At 35.3% G+C, this 13262-nt stretch overlaps 4 protein-coding genes across 4 annotated transcripts in view; all 4 read left to right on the top strand.

Moving 5' to 3' along the window:
• The window catches only part of LOC127075509 (U11/U12 small nuclear ribonucleoprotein 31 kDa protein), a 52581-nt gene extending 45496 nt beyond the window's left edge, over positions 1–7085 (top strand). The window contains exon 4 of the mRNA XM_051016971.1: positions 6853–7085. The gene's annotated coding sequence lies outside the window, so the exon portion shown is untranslated. The remainder of the gene's footprint in view (positions 1–6852) is intronic.
• On the top strand, positions 1199–2023 carry LOC127137548 (U11/U12 small nuclear ribonucleoprotein 31 kDa protein). The gene has a single exon (XM_051064006.1). It carries the CDS (start codon positions 1199–1201, stop codon positions 2021–2023), a length of 825 nt encoding a protein of 274 aa, XP_050919963.1.
• Positions 3258–4237, top strand: LOC127137546 (protein NCA1). The gene is made up of 3 exons (XM_051064005.1): positions 3258–3523; positions 3602–3833; positions 4058–4237. The coding sequence occupies exons 1-3, from the start codon at positions 3258–3260 to the stop codon at positions 4235–4237; spliced, it is 678 nt and encodes a 225-aa protein (XP_050919962.1).
• LOC127137545 (uncharacterized) lies at positions 5229–10601 on the top strand. The gene is made up of 8 exons (XM_051064004.1): positions 5229–5428; positions 5658–6708; positions 6869–7140; positions 7219–7450; positions 7675–7820; positions 8954–9041; positions 9154–9300; positions 10324–10601. Exons 2-8 carry the CDS (start codon positions 5680–5682, stop codon positions 10570–10572), a joined length of 2163 nt encoding a protein of 720 aa, XP_050919961.1. The 5' UTR covers positions 5229–5428; positions 5658–5679; the 3' UTR covers positions 10573–10601.
• Positions 10602–13262: the final 2661 nt, after the last annotated feature.

Here is a 13262-nt window from a genome sequence, read left to right as displayed (position 1 = left end):
TGAGATCTAGAAATTAAATGATGTTGAAAAATAATAAAATAGAAAAAAGTCTAATGCGAAAAGTTCAATAAATTTAAAAAGATGTCTTCGATTTTGATGCATTTTAATCGTATGTACTTCTAATTTTGTTCATTCACTATGTTCATTTTTATTCTTATATCTTTATTTTAAGATGTCCAAACATAATCTAAGTGTATAAATAAAACATTACTTTTGAAAACAAATTAATTGTTGAGTTTTTAATAAGAGATGAGTCCTCTTCAATTCTCGACAAATTCTACATAAGAGTTTTTAAATGTTGTGAAATTGAAATTATTAGACTAAGATTTTGCTTAAGTTGATGCAATGAGATGATATGAAGTGATATGAGATGAAATAGAATAAGATTCCATTGTTTGAGTTAATTAAAATCAGACCCAGTATAATGAAATTTTATTATTCTATTTCATTTCATCACTTTTCATTAGCATTATTTTCCTTAGATATGAGGAATAAAAAATTACATCACTTTCTACTAGTATTGATCACTTTCTACTAGTATTGTTCCCTTTAATATGAGCAGAATGAAAATTTTCATCACTTTCCATCAGTATTGTTTCTCTTTTATATGAGCAGAATAAAAAACTTACTTTGTTTTTATCGCTAATTATTCAAATAATAAAGTAATAAAATTTCTATTCCACTCTATTCTATTTTTGCTAAATTTCAATAACTCTATTTATCTTAAGATATTAAAACATAATCTATAATAATATAATAAAATTGTATATCTAACGAACTAGAAATTTTTGTCTTAAAAAATCTAGCATCATACTAACAAAAAATTATTAAAGTTTATATATGCAGATGGTTGGCTGACCAATTAAATAAAAAAATATTAAAACATAATTTTTTTTAGTTTTATGCTATCTTTACAAGTACTCTGGCGGTGAGCAAGTTATCCATTTACATATGGATAATACTGCTTATAAAAAAATAAGAATGGATAAAACCACATATAAAACCAATCCAAAATATCCGGATCCATGTCCAGATCCGCTTGGAGTTTCGCTTCACTTCTCTAGGGTTTCTCAAACGCATTATAGAATCTCTCCACTCTCAGATTTCCTCTCTATAGATTAAAGAAGCATCGGAGAACTAATTCCGTCGCCGGAAACCGAACGCCGTTGCCGGAAACAAAAATCCTGAACCGAAAAAAATGTCAAGCAAGAAGAAACACAAAGAAAAACACAACGACGAAGACGACAACGTTTTCTACTACCGCTACTGCGCTTCGTCCTCAACCCCCAACACCACCACCGGCACCACATCCATTAATCAACCCCAATCAAAACCGAACAACAAAGGATCATCAATAGGAGGAACAGGTGAACCCTTAGCACCATCAAAATCGACGCTATACGTTTCTAATCTAGATTACTCCCTAACAAACTCCGATCTCCATACGCTCTTCTCTACTTTCGGCCGCATCGAGCGTGTAACCGTTCTCAAAGACCGTCACACGCGCCTAAGCCGCGGTGTCGCGTTTGTCCAATTCGTTTCTCGTAATGACGCTCAACGCGCCGTGGCGGAGATGAATAAGAAGATTCTCAATGGAAGGACTCTAACTGCTTCTATTGCTACTGATAATGGACGTGCTCCGGAGTTTATTCGAAAGCGCGTGTACAATACTGAGACTGCTTTGTGTTATGAGTGTGGGGGGCATGGTCATTTGTCGTATGAGTGTCCTAAGAATCAGTTGGGGCCGAGGCCGCGGCCTCAGCCTAAGAAGCCGCGGCGGGGATTTAGTGGGCTGAGGGATAGGGATGGGGAGGAGGAAGGTGATGAGGAGGAGGAAGAGGGTGGTCAGATTGCTGCGGAGCAGTTTAAGGATAATTGGGCTTCTGTTGTGGATGATGAAGCGAGTGAAAGGTTGCCGGGGAGAAAAAATGATGATGAGGGTTTGGACAACAACAAGACGAAGAAGAAAGGGAAGAAAGCTGGGTATTTCAGTGATGAGAGTGATCATGATGATGATGATTGATCATGACTATGTAGCATTGACACTTCAGATTGAAGGTGTGTGTTTGGTATTCCGCATTACCGCATTATTCAACTAGTCAATGTCCTGTGTGTCGTGTCTATATATGTGCCAGTGTTTCATAGATCTAAATGGCAATTTTTTGTTTTTATCAAGATATGGTGTAATTGATGAAATTGTTTATATGTTGTTGGCCTTGTTGGATGTGTTTATGGTTTTGATCACAAGCACATGTTAGTTATTAGTTATTGTGGTAGTAATTGGTGATAGTTGTGGTGAATTGGTGATGAGCATTTTTGTGTATTCCATATTTTCATAGTTAATGAATGATGACAGACGAGTCTCTTATTTATCGGCTTAATTTAGCATTCAGTTTACCTGTAAAACAGAAAGGAAAAGCCTGTTCGTTATGTTTTTCATTTTGGTTCAGCTAAAACATGTAATGTAATCAAATTGTAACACCCTGGTTTACTTTATGCACATCTTTTTATTATAATAAATAAGGTTTTTAATTACAGTTGTGGTGGTTATGTTATGATATTTGATATGTAGAATATTGTAGTCAGATATAGGTGGATTTGATGTAGTTGTTGAAATCTTGAAAAGCATAGGTTGTAGACTTGTAGGCACAATTACTGTCACGGTTCTTGTGGAAAGCAGTTTAAAACCATGATTCAAAATGCAGAACACAATTCTTATGTTCTGTTCCTTTCTAGCTTATGTGCCAAATTCTATCTAGTTAGCATGTCATAAGTTTCAGCTACTATGCACTACACTAAATGGGTTGTACTAAAGGAGAAATAGAGGAGCACAATACAATGAAGTTGTCATTTTTGCATAGTTGACGCAGAAAATAAAAGAGATTCCCTGTTGTAATAAGATTACAAGAAAATAGACTGGATCTGCCTATGCTTATTTTTTTGCCCTAAAGCTACCCTACCTAAATAAATTGGTGTATCTTCTGTTGAAGCAAAAGTTCTGCTATTTTTTGCAACCTTCTATTTTAGTATCCAGTTGAAAATTGACGATCTTTGAATGATTGAATCTTGGTTATGAATGCATAGATGTTACTTTTCTAGGTTTTTATTTTTTTTTATTTTTTAAATTGATAGAATTTTTTTATTTATCTTTTTAATTCATGTTTAGTACTCTAATTTAATGATGATTGATACTTTGTTCTTAAGTTAACTGAATGCAAAGATGTTGTTTTTGTAGGCACTTGTGGTATTGAATCAATATGAAACCGGTTTGTCCTTTTGTTAAAATCCCTCGGCCGGACGATAGTAATGCTTCTAAAAAACCGAGTGAAAACTCAACTAAATATCATGTAGAACATGAAAGTAAGGTGAATAAAGAGGTTAATGACTCGGCCAGCGTTTCACCGAAGTGTCCAATGGGATATGACTCTCAGACGTTTAAGCTTGGTCCTCTTAGCTGTATGGTGTGCCAAGCGCTGCTGTTCGACACCAGTAAATGTGTGCCTTGTTTGCATGTTTTCTGCAAGTACGTATCACGGCCCGTGTTTATCATTGCATACATTGTTTTTGGATGATTTCTGATTTTATGTGTATATGATGTTAGAGCATGTATATCGCGCTTTGAGGACTGTCCGTTATGTGGAGCTGATATTGTGAAGATTGAGCCCGATGACAATCTTCAAGGTGTAGTCGATCGCTTTATTGAAGGTCATGCTAGGATCAAAAGGTCTGTTAATTTAGACAAAGGCGAAGAAGCAACAGAAAATAATAAGCCGGTTATATACGAAGATGTGTCTTTGGAAAGAGGTTCTTTCTTAGTACAACAGGCCATGAGGGTAAGTATGTCCTTTTCAAATGTAAATGTGGATGAAGTCTTGTATATGAAGGATTAAATTGAGAAAGAATGATGATCCTTGAGTTTTTTGTCGTTAACTATTATCATCCACAGTGTAAATGTCACTAGTCTTAATTCAATGCTTATGCTATAAGTGCTTATCATTTAACTATTTTTCTTGACCACTTGATAATGAGCATTTTACCATATGAAATTCATAAACAGGCATTCCGCGCTCAGAATTTAGAAAGTGCCAAATCAAGACTCAGCCTATGTGCAGAAGACATTCGTAGTCAGATAGAAAAAGTTGGTAACACTTCAGAGTTATGTTCACAACTTGGAGCAGTCTTGGGTATGCTCGGCGACTGCTGGTATGTTGTAGGATATTATCGTTGTATTCTATGATAAGATATTGTTTACATATATGTTGTGCTTAGTGAAATATAGAAAAAATTTCTACCAAGAGTAGTGTATCTGTCAAGAGGACAAAATAGTCTGATATACAAAGGCGTGGTTAAAAATACTAGCATAAATAGTAACCAGTGTTGTAACATAGCAACTACAGTGCTATAGCATAGCAAAATTTGAACAAATCACTGTTTACGTAGAGGAATTTCAGGAGACCACTATTTTTTGTGATCCATGGTTGACAACACTGATAGTAACACTGAATATAACTAGACTGAGACCAAAAATGATAAAATCAAATAGGGATGCTTAGAATCGGTGGAAATTGTTAAACTAGTGTTCTGAATCCGAATCATCTTTGGTATTGAGGACATTTTGAGTTTTGGTTATCTGTATCTCTACCAGAAATTGTTTCCGTTGTATATATCTATATGGAATCCGAATCATCTTTGGTATTGAGGACATTTTGAGTTTTGGTTATCCATGTCTGTACCAGAAATTGTTTCCACTGTTTCCTCTACATCTATAATATAGTGTAAAATGTTCAATTTCCTATACTGCTTTAGCCATTTTTGGTGTACAGAAATAACCACTTCAGTTGGAAGAAGCTCCTAGTTTTCCCTGTTGCCTCCCACTTTAAAACATGTCCTAAACCCATTAGCATATAGTTACATCCTCTGAAGCAGAAGCACTGACAGACATTGGTAATAATTTGAGAAAATGGAAATGATTATATGTAATCACACGTATTAGTATCGTGTTGGTGCTGAACAAACATAGACACACCTTCAATATGAAGTTTCAGTGCCTCGTGTTTGTGCTCTTAAATCTATTATGAGTGAAAGATGATGAAGAGGAATTGCATTATATATAAAAAACCCTAACCTAACATATTGGCCATTTTAAATTTTTTTATTATTATTTTTGCTCGCATACATATTCAACCCTCCATTAATTTACACATTTTTTTCTTCCTATTTTATGTGGTTGCGTATGAAATACATATAAACTTAAGGAGTAAAAACGAAATATAAAAGATAAGCCCAACCTCGATCTCCAACCAACCGCAAACTCAGTCCACAATTTTCTCAGAAATCATCGCACATCCCTCTCACAAACAAAACCAAAGGTTGAAGAACACAACAACAACAATCAAATCCCTCTTCCCGTTTCGTCTCTCTATATCCTGTAACAATCTCATCTTCATTTATTTACTTTTGAAAAAAATTGAATCTTAGTTTAATTTTAGTATCCAGTTGAAAATTGATGATCTTGGTTATGAATGCATAGATGTTACTTTTCTAGGTTTTATTTATTTTTTTAAATTGATAGAATTTTTTTATTTATCTTTTTAATTCATGTTTAATACTCTAATTTAATGATGAGTTAACTGAATGCAAAGATGTTGTTTTTGTAGGCACTTGTGGTATTGAATCAATATGAAACCGGTTTGTCCTTTTGTTAAAATTCCTCGGCCGGACGATAGTAATGCTTCTAAAAAACCGAGTGAAAGCTCAACTAAATATCATGTAGAACATGAAAGTAAGGTGAAGAAAGAGGTTAATGACCGAACGCCGGAAACCGAACGCCGTTGCCGGAAACAAAACGCCGTTGCCGGAAACAAAAATCCTGAACCGAAAAAAATGTCAAGCAAGAAGAAACACAAACGAAAACACAGCGACAGCGACGACGACGTTTTCTACTACCGCTACTGCGCTTCGTCCTCAACCCCCACCACCACCACCGGCACCACATCCAGTAATCAACCCCAATCAAAACCGAACAACATAGGATCATCAATAGGAGGAATAGGTGAACCCTTAGCACCATCAAAATCGACGCTATACGTTTCTAATCTAGATTACTCCCTAACAAACTCCGATCTCCTTACGCTCTTCTCTACTTTCGGCCGCATCGCGCGTGTAACCGTTCTCAAAGACCGACACACGCGCCTAAGCCGCGGTGTCGCGTTTGTCCAATTCGTTTCTCGTAATGACGTCCAACGCGCCGTGGCGGAGATGAATAAGAAGATTCTCAATGGAAGGACTCTAACTGCTTCTATTGCTGCTGATAATGGACGTGCTCCGGAGTTTATTCGAAAGCGCGTGTACAATACTGAGACTGCTTTGTGTTATGAGTGTGGGGGGCATGGTCATTTGTCGTATGAGTGTCCTAAGAATCAGTTGGGGCCGAGGCCGCGGCCTCAGCCTAAGAAGCCGCGGCGGGGATTTAGTGGGCTGAGGGATAGGGATGGGGAGGAGGAAGGTGATGAGGAGGAGGAAGAGGGTGGTCAGATTGCTGCGGAGCAGTTTGAGGATAATTGGGCTTCTGTTGTGGATGATGAAGCGGGTGAAAGGTTGCTGGGGAGAAACAGAAATGATGGTGAGGGTTTGGACAACAACAAGACGAAGAAGAAAGGGAAGAAAGCTGGGTATTTCAGTGATGAGAGTGATCATGATGATGATGATTGATCATGACTATGTAGCATTGACACTTTAGATTGAAGGTGTGTGTTTTAAATTGATAGAATTTTTTTATTTATCTTTTTAATTCATGTTTAATACTCTAATTTAATGATGAGTTAACTGAATGCAAAGATGTTGTTTTTGTAGGCACTTGTGGTATTGAATCAATATGAAACCGGTTTGTCCTTTTGTTAAAATTCCTCGGCCGGACGATAGTAATGCTTCTAAAAAACCGAGTGAAAACTCAACTAAATATCATGTAGAACATGAAAGTAAGGTGAATAAAGAGGTTAATGACTCGGCCAGCGTTTCACCGAAGTGTCCAATGGGATATGACTCTCAGACGTTTAAGCTTGGTCCTCTTAGCTGTATGGTATGCCAAGCGCTGCTGTTCGACACCAGTAAATGTGTGCCTTGTTTGCATGTTTTCTGCAAGTACGTATCACGGCCCGTGTTTATCATTGCATACATTGTTTTTGGATGATTTCTGATTTTATGTGTATATGATGTTAGAGCATGTATATCGCGCTTTGAGGACTGTCCGTTATGTGGAGCTGATATTGTGAAGATTGAGCCCGATGACAATCTTCAAGGTGTAGTCGATCGCTTTATTGAAGGTCATGCTAGGATCAAAAGGTCTGTTAATTTAGACAAAGGCGAAGAAGCAACAGAAAATAATAAGCCGGTTATATACGAAGATGTGTCTTTGGAAAGAGGTTCTTTCTTAGTACAACAGGCCATGAGGGTAAGTATGTCCTTTTCAAATGTAAATGTGGATGAAGTCTTGTATATGAAGGATTAAATTGAGAAAGAATGATGATCCTTGAGTTTTTTGTCGTTAACTATTATCATCCACAGTGTAAATGTCACTAGTCTTAATTCAATGCTTATGCTATAAGTGCTTATCATTTAACTATTTTTCTTGACCACTTGATAATGAGCATTTTACCATATGAAATTCATAAACAGGCATTCCGCGCTCAGAATTTAGAAAGTGCCAAATCAAGACTCAGCCTATGTGCAGAAGACATTCGTAGTCAGATAGAAAAAGTTGGTAACACTTCAGAGTTATGTTCACAACTTGGAGCAGTCTTGGGTATGCTCGGCGACTGCTGGTATGTTGTAGGATATTATCGTTGTATTCTATGATAAGATATTGTTTACATATATGTTGTGCTTAGTGAAATATAGAAAAAATTTCTACCAAGAGTAGTGTATCTGTCAAGAGGACAAAATAGTCTGATATACAAAGGCGTGGTTAAAAATACTAGCATAAATAGTAACCAGTGTTGTAACATAGCAACTACAGTGCTATAGCATAGCAAAATTTGAACAAATCACTGTTTACGTAGAGGAATTTCAGGAGACCACTATTTTTTGTGATCCATGGTTGACAACACTGATAGTAACACTGAATATAACTAGACTGAGACCAAAAATGATAAAATCAAATAGGGATGCTTAGAATCGGTGGAAATTGTTAAACTAGTGTTCTGAATCCGAATCATCTTTGGTATTGAGGACATTTTGAGTTTTGGTTATCTGTATCTCTACCAGAAATTGTTTCCGTTGTATATATCTATATGGAATCCGAATCATCTTTGGTATTGAGGACATTTTGAGTTTTGGTTATCCATGTCTGTACCAGAAATTGTTTCCACTGTTTCCTCTACATCTATAATATAGTGTAAAATGTTCAATTTCCTATACTGCTTTAGCCATTTTTGGTGTACAGAAATAACCACTTCAGTTGGAAGAAGCTCCTAGTTTTCCCTGTTGCCTCCCACTTTAAAACATGTCCTAAACCCATTAGCATATAGTTACATCCTCTGAAGCAGAAGCACTGACAGACATTGGTAATAATTTGAGAAAATGGAAATGATTATATGTAATCACACGTATTAGTATCGTGTTGGTGCTGAACAAACATAGACACACCTTCAATATGAAGTTTCAGTGCCTCGTGTTTGTGCTCTTAAATCTATTATGTAGTGCGCCTTTTGGTCTCTTTGTGGTGCAGTTTATCGTTATTTTAGAGCGGTTTTGATCGTGAACATTTTGAGAGATTATTGATCTCTTTTTTGTTTTTTAAGCCTTTTGTTTTCTTCTTATTCTCTGCTTTTTCCTTTTTTTCATTCATGTGTCACATTTCTTTTTGTATCACAAAGTTTAACAGAATATAGTTTAATTACATGTTTAATGGAGGAGGTGGATTGTGATCTTCATGTTTACAAAATAATTTCTGCAGCCGAGCAATGGGTGATAGCAGTTCTGCAGTAACTTATTTTGAAGAAAGTGTTGAATTTCTGTCAAAGTTGCCAAAAGATGATTTGGAGGTTATTTCATTAGAACCTTGCTTTTCTCAGCTCTCATGAGAAATGATAGATTACCAGATCAATCTGGTTTTGTTTATTGTCAATTTATTTCTTTGACCTTGTTATCTTACAGATTACACATACACTTTCCGTTTCACTTAATAAAATTGGTGATCTTAAATATCATGGGGGAGACCTCCAAGCTGCGAGATCATACTATTTTCAATCCTTAAATGTTCGCCGTGATGTTGTCAAGAACAATTCAAATGTTTCATCTCAGGTTGGTAAATGCTTTCCACCTATATTTGAATTAAATTTAACAGTAGTGTTTTCTGACTTGCTTTAGAGCTTATTAAGTTGACTTATTTAAGGTTACCCAGTAAGCATATTTAGGAGAATTTATAGAAACAACTTATGACATATCCATAAGTAATTTTTAGCTTATTTATGTAACCTCTTTAAGATAGTTTATGAAAATAGTTTATAATTTATAGGAAAAGAGATCAATTTTATTTACCGTCATAGAAATATGGTATTGGATAGAACATTATGGCAAAATTTGATTCATGTAGCCGACTCCACCTAGTGGGATAAGGCTTGGTTGTTTGGTTGTTATAGAAATAACCTAAGCACTTGTATGATGAGGTCTTACACTAAGCACTTAATTAGATGTTTGTCCAAAAAGGGCCTTATTAAGTGGATTTTACCTTACTAGCTTATTTACTCACCGAAGTTTCATTATGTAATTTACACCAATCATGTTTGTTAGATTCTTTTCTATGCATAGCACATGAAACACTTGTTTTGACAAGGCTTGGCAGCTGTTTTGTCCATGAAAAATGATAAAAACATAAAATAGTAAGAGAAAAGAAGTCGAGTAGAAAAATCAGAGAGTGATAAAGACGGACAGATTGGCACGTTAGTGCCTGTTTGCATGCTAGTGAAAAATAAAATGGAAACAAAACTCTTACACTCATCATTTGCACCCCTAGTTTCTTCATTACACGAGTTCTTGATACTTGTAGATAATTTTCAGTTTGATATTTTTTTCTTGTTTTGAAACAACTCAACCATGTAAAAAGTTAGTATAAATCATCTTGCCCATTAACTAGTTAGGTTAAATTAATCTTTAATCACCCATTCAACCATGTAAAAAGTTAGTATAAATCATTGGCCATTAACTAGTTAGGTTAAGTTAATCTTTAATCACCCATACAAATTGTCACATTAGAACATGTATTGTGGCCAGTAGGCATGACCAATTTTCAAATTAACCATTTTTTTATTGTTTATGTCAATTTAGGTCTTAGATGTTGCTGTTTCTCTCGCAAAAGTAGCGGATGTTGACAAAAGTCTAGGAGATGAAAAGTCGGCTAGTGACGGATTTCAAGAAGCTATAAACTTGCTGGAATCACTTACTTTAAAATCTGAAGCCAGTGGGCTTGAGCAAGTTGTTACTTTATGTATGCTAATAAAGAAGTGCTATATTATTGTATTCCTCCTCTGTTTCCGCATCCATAACACAAGCACAGACGTGTGTATACATATATAATATATATATATAGGAGGAATCAAATTACTCAGTGAATAACTTTTGCAGAGTTACTTTGTTAAATAATTCATTGCTTAAACTTTCAATAATGGCAAGATTTACTCATTTAGTAACTTAATTTGATGAGGACCTAAAGTGAACTAATTAGGAGAAAAACAAGAAAAATTTTAAGTCAAGACTTTAGAATAGTTTTTAGTTTTATTTGTGTTTAATTTGAATCGTAATAATTTTTTTTATTGAGTGGTGTAGGCCTAATAATACGGGCCTAGAGAATCGGCCCTCTGGCCCATTTTAGGATTAGGTTGAGTCTTTCTTTAAATGCCGTTGTAAGACTCTAATTTGCTAAGTTTGGAATGAATTGAATTTTCTCTCATGAGAAATGTGAGTGTGAATAATCTCCTCTTTGGTTCTTGGATTAGAATTCTAATTGAATCTTATCAATGATTTCCTTATCGTTGTGGCGATTCTTCCTGGCTTATCAAGCATCCTGACTGTGGCATCTTTCTTCCGCAAATTCATCTTTTGTTCATTTTCCCCTTTCATTTGCCACCCTTTGATTCAAGATCGCTTAGTGCGAGCTTTTGTTATATGTGGAAGCATATCCATCGACATCATAATTGCTCTTTACAAACACACACACACACACATGCACACAAATATGACAGTTATGACAGTTGAATGGAAGTCCTAATTGGAGTAAATTAAGCCTAAGATTTCATAGAAATTAAAAATTGACAGTAGCATATAGCGTGTGATTCAAATGCAAACATGATGATTAAGTTGATATAACTTGATTCAATGTAGATTGCTAAATTTGTATTACACTAACTTATTATGTAAAGTGTCTAATATTTAAGCCTAGTATGGAGTGTTATCATTACTTAGTATCTTGAATACAAGTTTCATTTTGTGCTGCATTTCAACATAAGATCTTGAAATTAACATATGTTTTTGTTCTTATAGCGGCTATCAGTTCTAGACTTCCTTAGAAGCCAACTGACAGATGATGATAAACAAGAACAAGTCAAACAAACAGTTTGAGGTCAGGTAGATGCTTAGCGAGCAAAAAGGAAGCATCAATTCAGATGCAATAAATGTTTCTTTATATGATTGGATACGAATGTAAAATAAGCTCGGGTCTGCAGAGGCGTTAAAATAGAGAAATGAAATCTTCATTTTGTTTCGAGTGATGAGGATCATTATCATTTTGGGGACTGCAGTACTTGTCTTTGAGATTCTACAAAATTCCCTATGTGTTTCTTATACTACACCACTGTAGTTTTTGTATCCACCTCTTTAGTTGAAGCTTGGATCCTCTCCCGTTACCGGAAGTTCCTTTCTGATGACCAGTACCTTATTTGTGCACAAGGGCTATTGTGATGGGTCTTCCTTGCATTTATGTAGCTGATATATATACTTCTCTAATAAACTAGAATTGAAGAAACATGTAGGTTGTGTTTCCAACTTGAATACATTCTATAATGTGAAGAGTGAAATTTATAGAATATTCATAAATCTTTGTGTTTGGGCGAGTTTTGATAAACACGTTTTTGAGTAGAATTCATTTTGTAAAACTTTTCTTTATTGAGCTCCAAGAGATTGGTGCTACACCGGTCATAAATATATTGTGTGCAATACTTTTCTTTTTATTTTGGTCTCCACTTAAATCAAATTTAGTGTAGCCATGTATCTCTACATCTGTGTTTGTATTCTTCTACCTTGAAATTAACACATTTGAAATTAACACACCATGGTCGATTGTTCCCTTTATGTATCTTAACACTCTCTTTACTACATTGAGATGACATTTTTATGGCTTCTTCATAACTCAGCTTAATAGCACAACTTTTTGACAAATGACGGGTCTGGTATTGCTTATATATACCTTAAGGATCCAATTATTTACTTGTACAATGTGCACTTACAAATTCATCATTTGTATTCTTTCTCAATTTTGCTCCGGTGTCGAATGGTGTGGCAGTTTTACTACAGTTGCTCATCTTGAACCTTTTCTTGAGCATACTTCTTCTGGTGCAAGAACATTCTTTCACATGTGTCTTTAAACTCCATCCCTAAGAAATATGAAACATTTCCTAGGTCAAACATTTCAAATTCATGCATCAACTCAACTTTGTCTCCTTTTATTTCTGCCTCATCTGCATTTGTGATCAATAAGTCATCCACATATAAGTATATAATGACTTGATTGAATCTGCTTGCATTGTTGACATACATTTCATGCTCTGAAACACATTTTGTGAAACCTGCCCTGATTATGAAGTTATTTATTATCTTATTCCAATCCTTGGGGTTTGCTTTAAACCATAAAGAGTCTTCCTCAATTTGTACACCTTTTGCTCATGCCTTTTGATTTCGAATCCTGGTGATTGACTGACATAAACCTCATATTCCAATGCTCCATTCAGAAATGTTGATTTTATATCTTGTTGATGTATCTTTCATCCTCTGTATGTTGTGGTTGACATAACAATTATGATGATTTCTATCCTTGCAACAGGTGCATAGACTTCGTCGAAGTAAATACTAGGTTTTTGCAGAAAACCTCTTGCCATAAGTCTTACCTTATACTTGGCAATTTCACCATTTAGCCTTAGATTCAACTTGTAGACCCACTTCACATCAATTGGCTTCTTGATTGAATTTTCTACAAGCTCCCAAATATTGTTCTT

This window comes from Lathyrus oleraceus, chromosome 4 (assembly GCF_024323335.1).
Source record: "Lathyrus oleraceus cultivar Zhongwan6 chromosome 4, CAAS_Psat_ZW6_1.0, whole genome shotgun sequence".
Lineage (NCBI taxonomy): Eukaryota > Viridiplantae > Streptophyta > Magnoliopsida > Fabales > Fabaceae > Lathyrus > Lathyrus oleraceus.
Note: the sequence above shows the minus strand (reverse complement) of the source record. Positions and strands in the feature narration are given on the sequence as shown.

Excerpts from the sequence above, each read along its gene's own strand:
- LOC127137545 (XM_051064004.1), top strand. The coding sequence starts at position 5,680 with ATGAAACCGGTTTGTCCTTTTGTTAAAATTCCTCGGCCGGACGATAGT. Across the intron at positions 7,141-7,218 it reads TGTTTGCATGTTTTCTGCAA|AGCATGTATATCGCGCTTTG; the intron begins GTACGTATCACG and ends ATATGATGTTAG. Across the intron at positions 9,042-9,153 it reads TGCCAAAAGATGATTTGGAG|ATTACACATACACTTTCCGT; the intron begins GTTATTTCATTA and ends GTTATCTTACAG.
- LOC127137548 (XM_051064006.1), top strand. The coding sequence starts at position 1,199 with ATGTCAAGCAAGAAGAAACACAAAGAAAAACACAACGACGAAGACGAC.
- LOC127137546 (XM_051064005.1), top strand. The coding sequence starts at position 3,258 with ATGAAACCGGTTTGTCCTTTTGTTAAAATCCCTCGGCCGGACGATAGT. Across the intron at positions 3,524-3,601 it reads TGTTTGCATGTTTTCTGCAA|AGCATGTATATCGCGCTTTG; the intron begins GTACGTATCACG and ends ATATGATGTTAG. Across the intron at positions 3,834-4,057 it reads TAGTACAACAGGCCATGAGG|GCATTCCGCGCTCAGAATTT; the intron begins GTAAGTATGTCC and ends ATTCATAAACAG.